This window comes from Cyprinodon tularosa, unplaced genomic scaffold, assembly GCF_016077235.1.
Source record: "Cyprinodon tularosa strain WSP-4 unplaced genomic scaffold, ASM1607723v1 ctg285, whole genome shotgun sequence".
NCBI lineage: Eukaryota > Metazoa > Chordata > Actinopteri > Cyprinodontiformes > Cyprinodontidae > Cyprinodon > Cyprinodon tularosa.
In genome coordinates, this window is record NW_024038991.1 from 390,527 (window position 1) to 412,122 (window position 21,596).

At 37.5% G+C, this 21,596-nt stretch overlaps 1 protein-coding gene across 1 annotated transcript in view; it reads left to right on the plus strand.

Moving 5' to 3' along the window:
* The window catches only part of cacna1ab (calcium channel, voltage-dependent, P/Q type, alpha 1A subunit, b), a 255,768-nt gene that overhangs the window by 22,374 nt on the left and 211,798 nt on the right, over positions 1-21,596 (plus strand). Inside the window, exon 2 of the mRNA XM_038290608.1 lies at positions 1,036-1,428. Within this exon, the coding sequence (XP_038146536.1) occupies positions 1,040-1,428 (389 nt within the window). The 5' untranslated portion in view covers positions 1,036-1,039. The remainder of the gene's footprint in view (positions 1-1,035; positions 1,429-21,596) is intronic.

Genomic DNA, 21,596 nt, shown 5'->3' on the forward strand with positions numbered 1-21,596 from the left:
GGCTTAAGAGTCCTTAATTATTTTGTTGTGTTCGGATGGACCCCCAAGTCTGTTTTCTGGTTCCTGGAAATGCAGCATTTTGTATTTCTGGCTTTCTTAGAGATTCATTATACAGTGATGCTTATTCAAGTCTGTCTAAAGTGTGCCCTACACAAGAGATTCCATGTTAATAATAGAGACCAGAACAAATGCTCAAGTGTAAATCATTGTTATGGGTCCTTGGTGTCTTCAAAAGACACTGGCTGTAGCGATCAGGATCTTGGTTCTGTTGGCTAGCTTAATTGCTCATTTTATTCACATGTCTAACTCTGCCCAGTTTCTCATTACTACTCATCTGACCCACCTGCACCTGCCTCTATTTAAGGTGCTTGATCCCAGCCATCAGTGCCAAATTATTCTTGAGCCTTTGGTGTGAGAGTTTTCTAGCGTTTCTGATAGTGTTCTGAATGCCCGATCCTGACCTTTTTCTGTATTCGAACCTTTGAGCCTACCTGCTCCTGTTTGATCTGTTTACCTTACCTTTCTTTGGATTTTGTTAGACTATACTGTAGACTGAACCTGGATCTGCCTCTTGATTTCTGGATTATACTGCCTTCCTCTATCATCTGCTCGAATTTTATCTGTCAATTCTAGGTCCTTCAAGGCTCATCCATAAGCATATCCAGGTGTTATTGGCAAAGCCAAAGTCCAGACCTGAATCCAATCTAATATCTGTTAAAAAAACAAAAAAATGATATTCACCACCACTCTCTATCCAACCTCACTGAGCTCCAGCTGTTTTGTAGGAAGAAGGGGCAAAAATTTCAGTATGTTGATTTGCAAAACTTATAGAAACATATCCCAAGTGACCTGTGGCTGTAATCGCAGCAAAAGGTGGAACTGCAAAGTATTAACTCTAGGATGCTGAATACATTTGCACAACCAATTTTTCAGTTGGCAATTTAAGAAATTAAGACAATATTTATTGTTCACATTAAGGTTTCATTAGACGACAAGAACTAACAGATATTTTTCATTTCTCCTGTTGTCCTACAGGTCCATGCTTTCCCCTCTCTATCAGGACCATGGGGGCTCAGTGGTGTGGCCTCACACTTTCTCATGCTCCTCTTCCTCTCAGGGCCTCCATCGCGAGTTATGCTACAGTTCTCCTCGGATCAGTGGGAGCAGCCCTGGCCCCAACCCCACCTACTATCATGCTGTTTATGACGTTAAGGTGGAGGAGTACAGTGAGCTGCCCTTCTCCGGTGGAGAAAGTGTGGATGGTGATCCCTTTGGGCAGGTTAATTTGCCCCTTGCTACCAGCAACAATGACCCAACAGTCCCACTCATTCGTCGGAGAGGAGGAACGGTGGATTACCGGGACGTCATCTTGGCCCACCAAGCACATAAGATGCACAACACACCACAAGCCAAGAGGAAACAGTGGGAGTGAGTATTGGTCACGTTTTCATACCATAGCAATAGTATAAATCATGTAGAAAGTTGGTGAGAGTATTTGTTAACATAGTGCATACAATGCATAGTTTAAACTATCTGCAGTGACTTTGCATCTGTTTTACAGAATTTACATATCATTTTTAATGTTCCCCTAAAGTTCTGCATCACATTTTTTCCTTTTTTTTTGCCCAAAAATCTGTTTTTGGACATAAAAACTATCACAGTTTTTCAACATTGGAAACATATTAGTATAATATAGACACCAACCATTTTGTTTTCTCATGAGTTTAGAGACGTTTTATTTCTGCAGCATTCTTAGTTCAGACTTAAACGGCTTTAGAGAGTTGCGGGTAAATAGCTTCTTTGTTGATTAATCCCTCGTCTTTTTATTAGTCAAACAAAAAAAAAAAAGTTTTTTTTAACCCAGATAGTTTTGTATCTCCTTGAGGGTGTCATTAGTAGTTTAGTTGGACCCAACCACAGGTAGGAGGCAGGCAGGGTCATCAGCGGATATTTTAATGAAGAAGATCACTTACTGTAACCTTAACAGTTTGAAAAATGGGAAGAAACACAACACATTGGGAAAAGTATTAGATAGTCCAGTTAAATGGGGAAAAAAAGGCTAAATTATGGGAATGGTGACTACTACCTGTTGAACAAAGTACCTGCCATACCATGGTATAAAGGGGGAGAGCTGGGTAGGGCTGTGGTTAGCTGTGCTCAGTAACTAACAGGTTGGCCTCTTTTAGCTCGTTCTTTTAGCCATATTAAGCTACACTACTTTGTTTGTTTTCAACAAGTAGAATAAATCTTATTTTTGATGTCTAAAATCTATAAGAAACTAAAAAGATGTTCCATTGTCACATTGTTAAATGGCAGAGCTCACTCTGACTTAGAAGGCAGTGCTTTCCTTCAAGACTGAGAATGATTGTTTTCTACTATCGTCTATTTTAGAACGCCGAGAAAACGTAAAATAACAGCAAGTATGGGTAATTATATGTTGAGACTCCAGAGGAGATCTGATTCTTAAGGCTATGTTCACACCACAGCATGAAGTGACCCAAATCCGATTTTTTTTGCCCACATGCATCCTGGATCTGATCTTTTCATGGCTGTCTGAACAACACAGATCCGATTTTTCCAATGCGACCCAGCCCACTTGGCTATGAGGTCCTGAATCGGATACCAATCTGATCTTTTCAAATGCGACCTGTGTCTGAACGGCCAGGTCGCATTAATCTGACCTGAACGCCATTGATAACCAACATAGGTCACTATTCTGTTTCTTGCTACACAGAAGTGGCAAGATCGCCAGATGCGCTCCAGCACTACCATCCATGTTTACTTCCATAAACACGAAGCATGCTGGCCTGTGACCGCATTGCGTCCTCTACTGTGCATGTGGGACACTTAAAGCTACAGTGTGTAATAATTACAGGGATATACAGTCAGAAATGTAATATATTACACATAACTATGTTATTTATCATCATCTACGAGCTCAGCCTCTTAACCTTAATATTTGCGTTGCCTTAGAATTCGTTATTTATAATTACATAGGAGCGGGTCTCGCAGCCATGGAGGCAGACATCTTTGCGCTACGGCAGCGCAGAGCCAACAAACTAGTGATTGCGAGATCGCCCATTACGCTCGAAAGTAACTACGGCAAGTTGAGAGAGATGAACTGAGACAGTACTGAACACACAGACTAATGAAATACTATCTGTAAAATTATCTATGTAAACAAACCTCATCACTTGAGAAGGTAGGTGATGCGGACGTCGTGGAAGACATTTTGTCCTGTAACGCTCGCCGTACTGTTGGGGGGGAGATGTTCATGTTGCTGCGGTCTGCAGTCTGGACGTTAGATGTCGCTTAAAATTACACACTGTAGCTTTAAACTGTATAAATGCAGTTCACACAGGAGATCACATACATGTAGGATATATTTGGAAATGTGGACGGCAGCGCAAAAAAATTGGATTTCACAAAAAATAGCGGAATTGAGCATCAAGGCCTGCAGTGTGAACGTAGCCTAAGAAACCTTTGCAATACAGTTTGTCCGAGTGGCGTTGCCATATGAGGACATCATAAGAAAAGGCAGGGCCCCTAGCAGATCTGACCACCCGAGCAGATCTGATACCTACACTGGTGATAGCTTGTCCTGTCAGTTTATTCATCTTCAGTGTGCTTGAAGCCACAGTCACAATGGTAGTATTATTCTCCTTAGTGATTGTTTGCACACCAACCAGTCACACACACACACACACACACACACACACACACACACACACACACACACACACACACACACACACACACACACACACACACACACACAAGGGGACAAAATTGTTGGCACCATCTGTCTGAAGAAAAGCTACAATAGTCACTGAAATCCCTCTAAACTTACAAATAAAAAGGAACTGGACATTAGTAATTGAAAATCAGAATTTATTTCCCTCAGTTGATATCAACAGGGAATTTAGGAGAATACTTTTTGGATAGGATAAGATAAGATCAAACTGGGGACATAATATTTACCTTTACATACATAAAAATCAAGCATATCATCTAAAGAACAAATTCCCTACTTTAATACATGGATGAGTCTTGGTGGATTTGTCTTGAGTTTGTGCAGGGGGCAATGAAATCTAAAGACTGTGAAAGTATACTGGAGAGATATGTGCTGCCTAGTGTTGGAAAGCTTTGTCTGGGTGACAGGTCAGGGATCTAAGGACACAATAGGGACCCAAACTACATATCTAGAAATACACAAGAATGGATAAGAGCAAAAATATATGACGACGATGAAGAGGAGTTTTATGAGCCCTCATCTGAATGCAGTTAAAAACCATAGAAGGACCTGACATATGAAAAGACTCATGGTGGATATGAAGTTTCTGAGGGTGAAACCTCCTTTTTATTTCCATGAAACTCAGATACATGAAGAGAATGGGACTAAAAAACATTGAAGGTGGTAAATGACCAGGATATATTTATGCAAAAAAAAAAAAGTTAAGGAAATTACAAAATTGAAAATGGAATCCATACATTAATGACCACACCTGAACTCTGATAGAGGCATCTGAGAGCCTGAAAAAATATATTTAAAACACAGAAAAGATTACAACAAAATCTGACACCATGAAAGTAAATATAATGGCACCATCGATCAATCAGGACTTTTGCACAGTACTTGTTTTGCTGTTACTCTGGAGAGGGGTACAGTTATACTACCATTAATAGATGTGGTTTGTTTTTTATATATTTAAGTGAAACATGATTTGTTAAGAATGTCTGTAAATGTGTAACAACAGCCATTTGACCCATCAACCTTGGCTCCCCAATGCTAATCTGAAGTAGGAGTATTGGTTTTGTATATGTGCACTGAAACATCAAAATAGCTTTTGAACCAAACCTGAGATAATAAGTTCATGTTACATTATCTGATTCCTGAAGGGTTATCTTAGGTTCTTGTTAGAGAGAAATGTGTTGCTAAAAGCCTCTTCACATGTTTCATGCACTCTTTAAATTTAACTTTTAAAGTATTGAACATTTTGTTTGAATTATTCGACAAAATGACGTAAATAAATAAGCAGTTTTTCATCTTATTTCCCTTCTAATTATTAACAGGTTTTAAATTGACCATTCACAAAATGAATAAAATTAATTAATGAAAATGGAAAGGAGTAATGAAACAAAAACTACTTGTATTGATTTAGAAGTAACTGCTGCCAGGGTACAGCTGGCTTTCAGATCTTACCCTCCATCTGTTTCCTTCTTACGGCTCATCTTGTTCTCTTCCTTGTATTGTGTGTTCTATCCTCCGAGCTTTGAATGTCTCACACGAACAAAAAAGCTTTTGCAGTGCCAAATAAGTGACCTTCAGTAACAATATCTACCGGTATTTATCTGGATCAACTGCTGGGATTATATTAGGGTTATTTCTGTAATACTGGACAGAAATGTTCAGATAACTATTAAAAAGTGTCTGATAATTGCAGTTTAAACCCTTTTTTTTATTTATTTGTCAGTAAATCAAAATTGACTATGCAGTCTATTACAAAATGCTCTTTAATGTTTTTATAGTAACGCTGCTTTAGAAATAAGAAAACACTTTAAAATTAAAGTAATCAGGAGAGCGAGGGGAACAACTCTTTCAGCCCAGATGCTCCAGCTGCTGGGTTCATCCTCTCACCACACCCCAACAGAAGTTGACTTTGTCCATCACATGTCCTCGAGTCCGTTGAGTGATGAGATTTGTGACAGAGGTGTTGAGTGGGGAAAGCAAAGACTTCTATACTCAGCTTTCTTTTTTTTAAGGGACAAATAAGCAGAAAGACGGACAGCTGCTGACCAGGTTTAAGAGAGATATGACCAGATATGTCAGCAAAGCCCAGGGGATGACACAGATTTTAATCTAGTACGACAGGTTAGGAAAGCACTTCCTATGTCGTTCAGTAGATGGACAGATGGAGAGGTGGTCGATGGGCTCGACAGTTTTTATCCTAAGCGAGCACTTCAAAATAATACAAATGTCACAGGACCAATATTTACCCTACTCATCCGTCCTCAGCCAATCTTTTCTTTGTAAATATGATTGAGAGCTTGCTAGCTGAATCTGCTGCATTGGTTCTTTCACCTTTTTCAACTCAAAATTGCACAAATGAATAGGGCTGGGTAAAAAAATCGATTTTGAATTGATTCCTTTAAATTTTTGCAAAATCGATGTCTAGGGAATGACATCAATTAATTTTATAGTGATGAGCGTGACATTCACATTCAAATGAGCAGGAAATATGCACTTAAGAATACAATAGATTGACTGCACAATAGGTGGACTGAAGACATTGACAAATGGGGGATGACCAGCAAACACCCTGTAGTTGTTACAGACAACACTGCAAAAATAGTTTGTGCAGAGAAGATAATGCAGCTCATGCCTGTCTGCTGTGTCACTGCTGTGTCACATCTGCTTGCTCGAGTGAGGCTTCACTTTTTCACTTTTTGCAAAACAAGTTTGCACTTTTGAGACAGTTTTGTTCACATCTCAAGTTTAAACTGTCCAATTTACAAGTTTGCATTTTGTTTTTAATATGACAGGAAAAAAAATACATGAGTATTTTGAAACACAGTTGAACAACTTTCATTTTTGTAAAAACAGATCGAATCACAATGAATCGATTCAACTGTATGAATCAAAATCGAATCGATTCAGGACTTTGGCGAAAATACCCAGCCCTACAAATGAAACAGAAACTCACTAAATAAACCTTATTGATGGTCCTCATGCAACATCATCTTTTTTTTCTGGGGACTAGGATAAATATAAGTATGGACCTTTGCATTAGTAAAATGATAATAGCGTGATAAAATCCACATTGTTCTGAGTTCTTTGTGTTCAAGTCCAAATATGCAAACTAGACACAAAAAGCCTTTAGATCCCTGACAGTTGGTCTGCTGCTTTTGGTTTAAGGTGGCCATGTTAACATCCATAATATCGCCCCTTTTGAAAATATCAGTTTTTGAAACTTTGCTTTATTTTCGACATAATAGATCATTTTTCTTTAAAGCCAAACCTACAGCTGATGCTGTATACATTCCTCATAGATAAGATTGTCTATGAATGCATATTTGCTAATTAACAATTCATTAGGTTCCCTTCTTTTGCAGTTTTTCCTATAAATAGCTGTCTATAGTCACCTCAAAGTGACCTTGTCCTGCTCTAGACAATTATTCAATATCCTGCTGTTCTTGCAGCAACCATCAGCCTACCGCTTAAAGACTGTACACAGATTTAACCCCTTTGTAAAAAGCAACAATGTGATCGAAAGATTTATTTCAGAATTATGCAGAATTGATCTAATACTTGTTTTTCCTTTTCTTTTTCTGTCTCTAGTTCTGCCTTGTTGGCTGTCTTTCTGTTATGTTGCATTAGTGCCAGCATTTGTCAGTTTTTTTTACACTGGCTTGACAATGCAGCTCTGCTGCCAGCTGCACTTTAGATTAGCGAGTTCACATCAGTCATTTTAATAATTTTACCTTCTCTCTGTTTCTCTCTTTCTACCTTTCTTTCAACCTTCAGCTGTCTGTTCTTCTCTTTCGTCAAATGTTTTGTTTGTTTTTGGTCAATTTTGACTTGTCTTTTACTTTGTCTCTCTTATGCTGTTGCATCCTTTCTAATGATCCATGTTAGTTCTTACAAATCTCTTTTTCTGTCTTGTTTTAGAGGAGGTAGCTGGAAGTTAACTCTTCCCAGCCAGAAGGTGGCACACTTGTACTCGCTCTGTCTCATTCAGTTGTACTGTTTGCCAGTTGGTTGCCAGGTCTGCCACTGCTTTGGTTAACATGGGAAAACATTTCCCTCTCATATTTCTTATTTTTCGATCTGCTTTTTCTGTAATGGCCAAAAGAAGCTGCAGAGATATCTTGATTCTATTGTTATAGCAATATTTTGTTTCAGCATCATAATCAGAAGTAAAAATTCCTATGAGAAACATTTATACATTTGTTTTTTCCTCACAATATTTGATTTATTTATTTTTTGTTCTGGACCACTCTAGATATTCTGTGGATGTATTTTTTTAATCTATTGTTTTGATGTAGAAGTTGTAGCTCTGACCTTTTTACGATGAATATTTCTTGTTTTGTTGAAAATTTCCTTTAAGCTTCTCCTGAAGCATATCAATATATATCAAAATTCTCAAAAGTTCAGAAATCATAAGAAAGTTAAGAACACCTTTGTAAGACACAATATGTTGTGATACATAAACAACCAAATAAAAAAAAAAAAACATGCTAATAAAAAGAAATACTAATTGAAAAGCTACAATTATAGTTTAAAAAAAGAAACACTATTAACATGCAAAATGGACAATTCTAGAGAATAAACACATTACCCTATATCTTTGAAGGTCTGTTGATTGCTTATCCCTTATTCCAGTGGAGTCTGGTGTTCCAGAAGCTATTGTTTATGATCCACAACAAATGTTTTTTCATTTTCTGTGGTTTAACAGAATTAAGCTTAATTTCACATGTCATGAACTTCTGAAGACAGAGCTGGATGTTTGGTTGTGAACAAACCTTTAGTCCACAACTTGTAGACTAAAGGCTTGTGTTTCTGACCATGTAGCCAACAGACCAGGAGTCTCTAGTCCTTTTACTCGGTACATTCAGACGTCAATCATAAAATTTCTATCCACTCTAAAAGTAACAACTGAAATAAAGAATGCTGACTTATTCAGGTCACTAAAACGTCATTATTGAGGAATTAATTTATGTCAGCAACTTGTTTCACTGAGTGGAACACATACAGATTAGTTACAAACACATTGCTTTCAAGCCTTTATTTTGGATAATTATGAGTTTCTATTTACGACTGAAAAACAGTCAAAATGTAAAATAAAAGTATTACATAGAGTAGATTATAGATATCCTTAAAGGAATAGTACACCCAAAACATGATTAGCCTTCATTTTCTACTCACCCCCATGCTGAACAACACTCTGGAGTACTTTTTTGATATCTCAAATGCATCTGGAGATCTGGGAGGCTTCTTGCTGTCTGCTGACATTCAAATAATGGAGGTCTATGGTGCCAGAGACAGAAAGGTCCATAAAAGTCCACAAAAAACGTGTCAATATTTCTCCATACTGCTCGTCCAATGTATTCCAAGTGTCCTGAGTGGGTAGCATCCAGAATTTACTCGAAACAAAGTAATTTAGAATGTTTTTAGAGCATAAACAGTAGTGTATAGGATTTCCTGAAAGCGCGCACCTGCACGTTCACGACGCTACGGAAACCGGCAGACCCAACCAGATGAAAGTGCGCATTCAGCGTCTGCTCTGCCAATAATGCAAGCGTAGAAGAAGAAATGTGCTGTTTACCTGTGCAAAGAAAGAAACAACGAAAGAAAAATGTCTGAGGACTTCAGTGTTGAGGAAGAGCATGAGTTCTTTGCCAAGCTGAATGAGCACTTTCATCCGGTTTGGTCTGCTGCGGTTTCCGTAGCGTCAGGAACGTGCAGCCGCGCGCTTTCAGGAAATCCTATACACTACTGTTTATGCTCTAAAAACATTCTAAATGACTTCGTTTCGAGTAAATTTTGGATGCTACCCACTCAGGACACTTGGAATACATTGGACGAGCAGTATGGAGGAATATTGACACGTTTTTTGTGGACTTTTATGGACCTTTTTGTCTCGGGCACTGTAGACCTCCATTATTTGAATGTCAGCAGACAGCAAGAAGCCTCCCAGATCTCAAGATGCATTTGAGATATCAAAAAAGTACTCCAGAGTGTTGTTCAGCATGGGGGTGAGTAGAAAATGAAGGCTAATCATGTTTTGGGTGTACTATTCCTTTAATCCTACTATAGTAGGTATATTCAGATCTACCAGCACAGGGAAAGTGAAATCGAAGCATGTAGATACAGGGAAAGATAAAAATATAAACTAAAAATAAGAATACCAGTCAGTATAGTACAGGTAAATACAGAGTATAATATTTAATACAGAAATTAGGTTTTGATAAAAAAAATATTTTTAAAACTTGCTTAATGGTTATTTTCAAAAGGTACCTTCAATGTGACCTGCAAGCCTAGGCAACACATTTATTGTAATTTATAACACAGAACTGCATGTACTGAAAGCCTGAGTTCTTTAAGTTAAAGTTAAAACCCATTTTTTTAGAGCTGCCTTTGACTGTTAAACTGTTAACTGATGTATTATTAGTTTATGGTTGTGTTCCAACAGTTTTATGTTTTACTCCCTGCCTTCTTCATGTTTATGTCTTTATATGCTTTTATTTTTCTTTTATGTTGTTGTTTAATTCATGTAAATATTCCTTGTACTGAATTGTGCTATATAAACTTACCTTGCCTCTCTTTGGATAATACAGAATATTGAGCCTCCACTTTGTGAGACTTTTATACAACAGTGTCCAATCTGAGGTCTTAGAATAATTTTTAGATGGTTGAATGAAGGAAGGAAGACAAGAGTCAATATCAAAGATAAGAACATTAATGTCTAGTTTGCTCCAATATGTGAATGAAAGGTTAGACATAAAACATTAAGAAGTGATCATTATGCCATAAGTAACATAAGGAAGGGTCCTATGCAGATTCTGGGGAGGCTAGGTGGAAGGGAGTATTTGAAAATCCAAATTTGTAGAAAACATATTTTTATGTGAAAGTAAGCTTTAAAAAGTTCATAATTACTAATTGCTAACCTTAGTATTTTAATAGCTGCTGAGAAAACTATTCATAATCATCAGGAAAAATTCAGAAGAAATCAGTCCCATGGTGAAACGAGCAGTGTAAATTAGCAGTTAGTGAGAGAAATAAAACGTTCAAGTTGGTAAAAAATATATAACTTTCAGCACTCAACTGAATTAAAAGAAACTCAGGCAAAGGTAAGATGCATAATAAAAACAACAAAGCATTTTCGATAAAGCATGCATGAGGAGAAATGGGCTCGTGCACGCTCTCAAACGTGTTTAATAGACATTCCCTCTCGGGCGCAGGTACAGGGTTGTGCATGTAAATGTAAATGTAAAGTGGAGAGGCAGGTTTTTTTTTAAATTACACAAAAATCCTTCACAATACCTTTTAAAGGCTGTTTTTTTTAATAAAGTGATGAGTATAAAATTTCACAGAAATCCAGGTATTGATTCACCTGAGTGGCATAAAATCGTTCTTTTATAGACTTAGTTCAGGCAAGTGGCTCAGCATCCTCAAAGGTGTTCATAAAGCTGCTGGATCCATAATAACTCACAGCAATACATCCAGTCGGTAATACAGTGAGAAACGCATTCCTGCAGGTCGCACGGCCGACACACTTTTCAAGGATCTGGCCTGCGAAAACCTCTATAACTTATATGTCATTTTCATAGTGATCCAAAAGATCTTTCAATTTGCGCTCTCATTTTTTTGTATATATGTTTTTATTTAGCTATATATATATATAGTAGTGCTGTCAAAATTATCGCGTTATTAACGCGTTAACGCGAGGCCATTTTAACGGCGATAATTTTTTTAACGTGAGATTAACGCTATGTGGTTTTATGGTACAATTTTCCAAGTACATCCCGCTGCAGCCTGCGGGAAGGCGGGGCTATTTTTTCCCCCAGTGTATGCATTTCTCATAGGCTTCGAGAGCGGAGCTCCTCAAGGGAAAAAGACGCTCATACACTGGGTGACGCTAGTGCCTTTTCTTTAAGCCCCACCACCAACAAACAAGTTGAGTGTCTGGTAACTAGTAGCAACCTGAAATACGCTGAGAAAACAGATTACTGAGGTGAAATGGAATCTGCTACGGCACTCTTCCCGTCTGTGTACGCCACAGGTCAGTATCGCGCGTGTGTGTGTGTGTGTGTGTGTGGGTGGGTGGGTGCTTGTGTGTGTGTTCTCATTTTTGTTAAGAGGCTGAAAAGTAACTTTCTAGAGCATAGACTACCTCCATCTAGTGATGTCGGTCTATTGATTTTGATGTATTGATTGAAAATTGTTCATTATTATCTTGGTTAATTAACATCTAATGTTAACTGTACTACATTTTATAGCAGTAGGGTAAAATGCTTGTCTTTGTTCAAAAGACTGTATTAACTTTAAAGACTGTCTTTTACATCAGCCTGTTTTCAGGGCCTTTTTTTTGCCTACATATTTGTTATTTTTTGCTACATGCCTTCCCATCTTCTTGCCATATGTTTCTATGGCATAAATCAGTATCTGTGACCTGTTCTCATAAAAAAAAAAAGAACATTGGCACAAACCTAGCCTGTATGTATTTTTTTGTATGTCATCGAGAGTATTTAAATGATTTTCAATCAGGAAAAAAATGTGCGATCAAAATGCGATTAATCGCGAGTTAACTTAGGCATTGATGCGATTAATCGCGATTAAAAAAATTTAATCGATTGACAGCACTAATATATAGATATATCAATAACACAAGAAACAAGTGAATGTAGCGAGTGTACTAGGACATTATACAGGAGAAAACAAATACAGAAGAGTAAAAGGTAAGTATGCAATAAAGGAGGCAAAGGAAAAAATGAACTACTTAATTTGTCAAGAACATATTTTGTTTTAAATGCTATTTGATTTTTAAGTTCTTTTACTGTGGTGTTTTGTTTAAGTTCTTTTTGTGTACTTAATTAAAACAAGTCTTCAATAAAAGGGTACATAATTTTTTCTCGAATAACTGATTGTCTTCTGGGTGGAGCATTTTCCAGGATTCCGATCATATCCTGAGAACTAGCCTCTCCTGCAGCAGGTTTAGCCGTTTAGAGAACATTACCATGGTGACTACCCTCGCTAAAAATGAATCCATCTTTGCAGTACTGGAAAGTCAGGGTTAAGGATGAAGTTGTCTCACTAACCCAGTAATCCTGCTTTGTGATAAAGGCCCCTGGGGTACACCTTAGAGAGGCTGGCATCACAGAGCAACGCAGAGACACACATGACAAAAAAAAAACATTACACACACCTATAGCTAAAGGCAACTTAAATGGACCAATTTATCCCACATTGTCCCTCCATAGGACATCCAAAATCTGTACACACTGTAAAAGTTGTCTTCTGCCCCCAGCTTTAGATCTCATTCAAACAAAAGGCCACTGGGCTTTTTTAATTCCCATCCAAGACATCACCATTACCAGTTTAAACCTAGTCTTATCCCTTTCTTTATATTATATTAAACTTCTCTCTTTGCCTCTCTTTGTTTTCTACTTGTACCTCAATCTTCTCATGAGGTCCACATTTATTAATGATTCAAATGTATTTATTCTGACAGTCTTTGCCACCTGAAATATGTTTCCTTGCCGTATTGATCCCTGCAATTAAAACAAAGGGTTGATTGCAAGTAACACGCATAATCACTCCTTAGTTATTTTCCTAGTTAATTGTGGTTGATCAGATTAAAAATGCTTGTCTGAACATATGTGCTTCAACTGGGTTTTGAATAGGGAGGGTGTTGTTGGGTGTTTCTGCTGTCAAAAGGGAGAGTATTCTGGAGACGAGGGGCAGATCAGCAAACACACCTGAGCCCAATAGTGGTCTGATGAGCAGGTGGCATAATGAGACTGAGAGAAGATGGAAAGTTAATAAGGAGGAGGACAGACAAGTAAGAAGGAGCGGGGTGATAGATGGCCTTAAAAGTATTAAAATGTTTCATTCCTGTCTGTATCTGCTTGGAAGGCAGTGAAGCTATTCAAGCACAGGCGCATTGACTAGTGATCCGTGTTCTTGAGATGACACCGGCAGCAGCATTCAGCATCTGTTGCAGTTTATATAAGCATTTATGGCCAAGGTTGAAGAGGGGGGATTTACAGTAGTTCAGGCTAGATGTGACAAGTTTGGACCAGGATGGATGGAGGCAGTTAGTGTTTTGCAGGTGGAGGTAAGCAATCCCAGAGATGGTGATGTGGGTTTGTAAAGATTGTGTTGTCAGAGATGACTGCAAACCTGAGTGAATGGGAAGATTGAGGACTTATCAGTATTTAGGGTGAAATATTGAGGAGAAATTCTGTTTTGTCACTTTGAGTTTGAAAAAGTTTGACAAGAACCATTCTTTGATTTCTTGTGGATGATCAAAAAAGAAATTGGGTTTGGAGGTAGAGGAGGGTTTGATGAAGAGTTACAGCTGTGTGCCATTAGTCATTAGTTCAAGAAAAGATGACCAAGAGGAGGGAGGGAAATTATGAACATAATCTGTCCAAGAATACAGCTCGGGGAAGCCCGGAGGAAAGTCAGGATAAGGTTTTAAGATTTAACTTAGATTTTAACTTAAGCTGTGTGTGGCTGAAGAGGGAAGATATGGCCTTAGGAAAATAAATCAGAGCTGTTTCTGTTAGTGAATGCATTTTTGAATGATTTTATGGGGTGCACATTTTATAATTCAACACAAGAGGGAGAACGTTTTCCAGCTCAGGACTCCGACTTACAGACTTTATTTGTCTCAGTGGTTATCAGTCAGAGGCACCCTTAGACCTGTTTATCAAATTGCGTGTGTGTGTGTGACTACAAGGTGATCAAGGTCTAAATGCGTCATCTTGACACAGGCGAGTGTGAGTGACGCAAGTGGGCTCACTGCCCACATGATGGACAGGATAACAACACCTCTTTCGGCTGCATGTTGTAGATGTTTGAATAAGACGGGCAGGGTCAGCAATAAGCTCAATTAATTTCATATAAAAAAAAAATGACAAGCTCATAAAAAAAAGCCTTTATTTTTTCAGTTTAAAGTCTGCAACAGTTGTTCCCAAACAGATGTGAAATGTGTTTTAATTAGAGGTCTAACATTGAATCATTCACATGATAAATATGAAGTGGAGGTTTGTCAGCTTTTATTATGAAAATAATAAAATTTTGTTAGCACTTGTAGCTCTGTAGTTTATTATTAACATAATAATATTCAGTTATTATTATGTTACATGTAATTTACATGTAATGGACATCATTGTTTTTTTATGCATGTTGGCTTTCATTTGTTTTGGCTCTGAAAAAGCATTTAAAAACTAAAAGCTACTATAATAATTAGATTCCATCTATTAGCTGTTTGTATGGACGTTTAGCTTTTGAAATCTTACAAAGAGTTGATGACAAACTCCTAAAATGAATTTAAAACAGTTTTTTTTAAATCAACTTTGTTTATATGTTATATGAAGTCACATGTTTTCCCTAAAATTGGGGGAAAATTAGGAAAAACAATATGAAGTGAATAGTTAATAAGAATTAGACATTTTGATTCATAAGGTGAATAATGGTGAAAAAACGTCAAATCTAGCTCTTATTTTTTGTAACGGTAGTGTGCTAACTAGGTGAGTTATTACAGCTAAAAGCATTAGCGTAGAGCAGGGTTATTTTATGTTGTCAGACTCTTCTAACCCACCAGGAAATTTGTTATGATTCTAATTTAAAGAAAATTTTAGGTAACAGAGTGTAATATGCTTAAATATAATGCAACTTTTATTTTTTCTGTAAACACAATCCAAATTACACATTTCCTTTACGGTATTGTAGCACAGTTTTGAAGTGGACACATGAAGACTAATGCATTACAATGATTTCCATAGTTTATACCTGTCTTTCTCGACATAATTTAATATTCTATGCCATTGGTGCCATACTTGATGATGCCACCAGGTGCCGCCACATACAAAGTTTAGTTTTGAGAAATCATAAACAGAGCTGCCACTTTATTCATCAGTTTTATCTGTTTCTTTGGGAAATTTTGTTTTCTTTCGGCACAGATTTTGAATAAAAAACAGGTTGATGTTCCTTTGTACAAAATCCTAACCCTATATGAGATAAACTTGTAACCTTTATTTACCATTAAGTGGGTTTGCATAGTGGTGCATCTTTTGTCTGGTGTATTCTGTTTGAATACACCGGACTTTCTATTTTTTCTAGCTCTTATTCAAAACTTTTTTGGCTAGGAGTTTTTCAAGGAGAAAACTTCAGTTTGTCCCAATCATGACAATGAAATAAAATGTTGGTAAAAATAATAAAAATGCACAAATTTTCCATGTAAGGTTTTAGGATTTTTCAATTGTTTGACTTTAGAAGATTCCCAGCTGTAAACTGCTTTTAATATTGCATGAACATATATGTGGGGTAGGCTAAGGAAAATTACTTATGGTGCTTTTTATTCAAACAATATAGACTCGCAGAACTTTAAACTTTAAATGACTATAGGACGGATGAAAATACTACAAGAACGTCACAATTATTAAAACTTAGAGATCCAGCAGCATGGTTTTAACCTCTGCTTTTGCAAAACCTCTCCACACCACCAGGTGTCAGCAGAGTTCTTTCAGGATGCTTTGTTCCCTACATGCACACACATACACTGCAGCACTTTGTGTGCCCTATTAAAAGGTATCAGCTGTTATATATGGTAAAATAAAAAAATAAAAAAAAACAACAAAAAACAGATATTTTTATGAATAACAATAACAATATTTTTTATTTTCTTTATTTTCAGTTTTCAACATTGGTGACATACAAAGTGCAGAATGTGGACTATATGGGGACTGTGTTTTTATTTGAAAATCCAGCCTTAATATGCAATATGAAAGATAATTCTTTCCAAATGATAACTACAAATTAAAACAAAATGCAGAGCTTAAACAGTATTTATGCTTGTTAAACCGCCCATAACAGAAACATCTTAGAATAATTGCCCCTGTATCAATCTGAGGTGTATTGGTCTGGGGGCTTTGGCCCACTCTTCAATTGATCTGTATATGGTAGATAAGGTTTATGTAAAATTTTAAAAGATAATACTTTTATTTATAGGTAAATGTTTTTTTTTTAAGTATTATTGCACAACCTGGATTTTTTAAATGTAATTTTGACCTGCTTCTGCTTATGTAAAACAATAATAGCCATGTTTAAACGATCCAAAAACACATCTTAATATTCAAATGTTAAGATGCAAAGGTATTCATACCCACAGGGTTTTACTTCAAATTACGACCACATTTCAGTTCAAATATTTTATGAATCCCACAGCAAAATTAAATGTTGTTGTAACTTGCAGCTTTTTTTTCAAAGACTTGTTATTGATGAAAACCTCTGAATATCGTGTTTTGTTTTTTGGGGATGGCAAACCACCACAAAGAGGTTCATCATTTTGAAGTATACATTGTGTTTATTTTTGTGCAGGTAAAAGCCTAAAGAGTGTGCATTGTATTCCCCTGAGCTTATGCTGTCTAGATTCACCTGGATGGAGGATTTCTGTGAATGTTGGTTTTGTTGCTGCAGATTCCCAATTGGATCAGAGCCTAGAATTTAATTGAGAATCTTTTAAACAAGATTATATGATGGCATCAAAGCCATTCCATTGCAGCTTTAACTTTCTATTATAGGGTGACTGTCCTTCTGATCTTCACAGCACCTGCTACGACTAACAGAAGAGTCAGTTTCTTATGGTGAGTCAGTTTCTGCCCATATTCCTTAGCCTGTATGGAAATGATTAACCATATATAAACCATATTAATATTTTAGGTTAGTTAGATCCTAGAAATGTGGTGACAGTAGCTCCCCGGAACAGGAGGCGACAGTTTTATTTTTTATCACTGGTCCCTACATTCCTGACAGTACCCCTGCCTCTTATTATTATTATTTCTTGCAGGATTGCTTTACCTTTAGCTCCCTCTATCTTCACATTTTCTCTGACCATTCTTATTTCCATGCAAAGGAAACAAATCCCCAAAACATGACATTGCATGGTGATCAAATTTTTCAGTTTTGGTTTGTTGTAACAAAGTCTCTTTTATATAAACCTTATACTGGTGGAAATGATGATTATTATTTTTTTTTTTTTTGCATTAAACTGTGCTACATTTGTATGGAAGAGGGGTTTATGAATCCATAAAAACTGCTTTTGGTGGCAGTAGTTTGGTGTCGATCAGCCTGATTGTGCTTTTTTGCTTTACCAGAGCCACACACAGAATGATTGAATGAATAAATGAATGAATGAACTTTATTGACCTCACAATGGAGAAATTCACTTGTGACATCGGCTCTTATAAACAAACAGAAGGAGCACAAAGGAGGAAAAGGTGCATGGAGTATACAGTATGCAGTGCATCCAGATTTATACAGTGGATGGTAAAAAATAAAGGAGAAATTTAGGGGAATTATATATACAGTATCTTATGTACAGTAAAGTGGTGGCAGGTAAAGTGCACTTTCTGGTTTTTTAAATAGATAAATAGTATAAGTTATTGCAGCGTTACTACACCAGGTAATAGTGCAGTGGCATTGTAAAGTCTGATGGCAGCAGGGATGAATGACTTGTGGTAGCGCTCCTTTTACACACGGGGTGTATAAGTCTGTTACTAAAGGAGACGCTCTGCTCCTCTAAAGTAACACTTTGACTGCCATAAATACTGTGGTGCTTGGTCCAACAGCAGTGTGTTACCACCATAGGGAGTTTATGGACACTAAACCACCAATTGTTTAATCTATAGTATTAGTTTAATCTATTGTACTAATCTATGAATAGTTAAATTGTGAAAAATTTAACTAGTTTTAATGAAACTAGTGAAATCCAGTTTAATAAAAGACACAGAAGCTGTGCATCTCTGTAGCTCCTCTGTAGTTACTGCGGCCTAACTAAATATATCTCTTTAAGTGTTGGTTTATGGCACTGTTGTGTTATGTGAGCAGTTGTATCATACTCTGTCCATTTCCGGATTAAACTGTGCTTTATGGGCTTTTCATCACCTTCATAATTGTTTTATCATTTCAAGTCTCTTTTAAATCATTATGGTTTAAACCCCACAACTTCATCACTGATCTTAGTGTGCTACTTTGTCTTAATCTAATGTCTGCTATTTTCAGTATTTTTTTATTTCATGTAAGATGTCATGCCAACAAGTTTGCAGCAGAGACTATAAAGTGTTTCTGCAAGTAAACCCTGAAAGCTCAGCAATTTCTTCTGCTTCTGGATAAATAGAAGTTTTAGAAATCATTGATTCATCCTTTATTTTAATGAGGAGAAATCCACTGGGAGCGTTGCTGTTCTCTCTGCAGAGTGGACTATGCACAAGGCAGTTGTTCAAACAAGTGTGTGACTATATGGAGAGCAGTGAATGTACCTTATGCATTAATATCTGCTGCCATGACTGTATATAAATGTGCAATCAATAACCCATGATAAAATCTAGCATCTGTGCACGAAAAAAGAGGAAAAAGAGCATTTAAACCTCTGAATTTGTCCTCACACTGTTTGCTCTTTAGTCAGTGGATGGTAATCTACATTTATACCGTAAAAACAGGCACTTCATATTACAGTAAAGGTGCTGCAAATCAAGCTGACTTGGACACGAAGGATTTTAGACGATCGCCTCCATAGTGTTGGTGGAGGGAGGGGCTATTTGGCTACTTCATCTATACAATTTCCATTAAACCCTCGGCACTTTCGGCTTGTGAGAACAGCTTTGCATTTTCAGCAGTTTTTGGCCCAATATGCTTGTAAATTGACTCTCGGTATTATTGAGCAACCCATAAATGCTAATTTTTTTCTTCTACAGTAAGGTTTTATTCTTTTTGGAATTAAAGCCTGCAAGCTGAATGTTTTTCTTTCCAAAAAGAAGAAGAAGAAAAAAAAGTAGAATAATTTTTCTTGTAATTTTTTCTTTTTTTATGGACAGGCCTCATAGCTGCCAACACTTTAAATCCTATCAATTAGCTAATAGCTTTTGTAACTGCTGGCTTTCTATAAAGGCATAGCCAATCCTCTGAGAGAGGGATCTTTAACCATTTATGCATAGGCCAATATACACTCACCGGCCACTTTATTAGGTACACCTGTCCAACTGCTCATTAACACTTAATTTCTAAGCAGCCAATCACATGGCGGCAACTCAGTGCATTTAGGCATGTAGACATGGTCAAGACAATCTCCTGCAGTTCAAACCGAGCATCAGTATGGGGAAGAAAGGTGATTTGAGTGACTTTGAACGTGGCATGATTGTTGGTGCCAGAAGGGCTGGTCTGAGTATTTCAGAAACTGCTGATCTACTGGGATTTTCACGCACAACCATCTCTAGGGTTTACAGAGAATGGTCCGAAAAAGAAAAAAACATCCAGTGAGCGGCAGTTCTGTGGGCGGAAATGCCTTGTTGATGCCAGAGGTCAGAGGAGAATGGCCAGACTGGTTCGAGCTAATAGAAGGGCAACAGTGACTCAAATAACCACCCGTTACAACCAAGGTGGGCAGAAGAGCATCTCTGAACGCACAGTACGTCGAACTTTGAGGCAGATGGGCTACAGCAGCAGAAGACCACACCGGGTGCCACCCCTTTCAGCTAAGAACAGGAAACTGAGGCTACAATTTGCACAAGCTCATCGAAATTGGACAATAGAAGATTGGAAAAACGTTGCCTGGTCTGATGAGTCTTGATTTCTGCTGCGACATTCGGATGGTAGGGTCAGAATTTGGCGTCTACAACATGAAAGCATGGATCCATCCTGCCTTGTATCAACGGTTCAGGCTGGTGGTGGTGGTGTCATGGTGTGGGGAATATTTTCTTGGCACTCTTTGGGCCCCTTGGTACCAATTGAGCATCGTTGCAACGCCACAGCCTACCTGAGTATTGTTGCTGACCATGTCCATCCCTTTATGACCACAATGTACCCAACTTCTGATGGCTACTTTCAGCAGGATAATGCGCCATGTCATAAAGCTGGAATCATCTCAGACTGGTTTCTTGGACATGACAATGAGTTCACTGTACTCAAATGGCCTCCACAGTCACCAGATCTCAATCCAATAGAGCATCTTTGGGATGTGGTGGAACGGGAGATTCGCATCATGGATGTGCAGCCGACAAATCTGCGGCAACTGTGTGATGCCATCATGTCAATATGGACCAAACTCCCTGAGGAATGCTTCCAGCACCTTGTTGAATCTATGCCACAAAGAATTGAGGCAGTTCTCAAGGCAATAGGGGGTCCAACCCGTTACTAGCATGGGGTACCTAATAAAGTGGCCGGTGAGTCTATGTTTTAAATTGTTTCATTAAAGCCTCTCTTGCTCCCTTAAGTTTAACCCAGAGAATTTCTATAAGATCTAGGCCTTAGAAATGTTCCTCATGATGAATTGTGTCTGGTGAGCCAATTTCCTAAGTTGGCCATGTGTCTATAACTTTAACCATTTGAAAATGACCCATTACATGTTTACTGGTAAAGACCCCTAGAATTTCCTTCTTTCAAGGTTTTAGACTTCTTATGAAATGCATTCTTACATCCCCAAGGAGCATGAAAGCGAAGCAGACTGTGAAAAACAACATGACTTAGTCCTTTTCATGCTAAACAGCATGAAATGTTTTCACACATATTCCTATAGTCCCAACAGAGTTTAGGAAACTTTGCTGGGTGGCTTACTGAAGCCCCTTGAGAAAGATATGAAAATTGTTTGTTTTTCCTAAATATCTCTCAAAAAAGCAGTTAGCAAGTAAAACTGTAAATATTTTTTCTATATTTATTGAGGGGCTAGAATTCTGTTGGGTTTGTCTTATCAGCAAAACACAACAGCTCCAAATTGCAATATAGAATTATGTCTTCAGACAACAGCATTTGGACTTACCTTTGCTCAATCTGATGCCTTTGCAAGTGTAGGGTCCAAAAAAAGAGTATTTGTCTG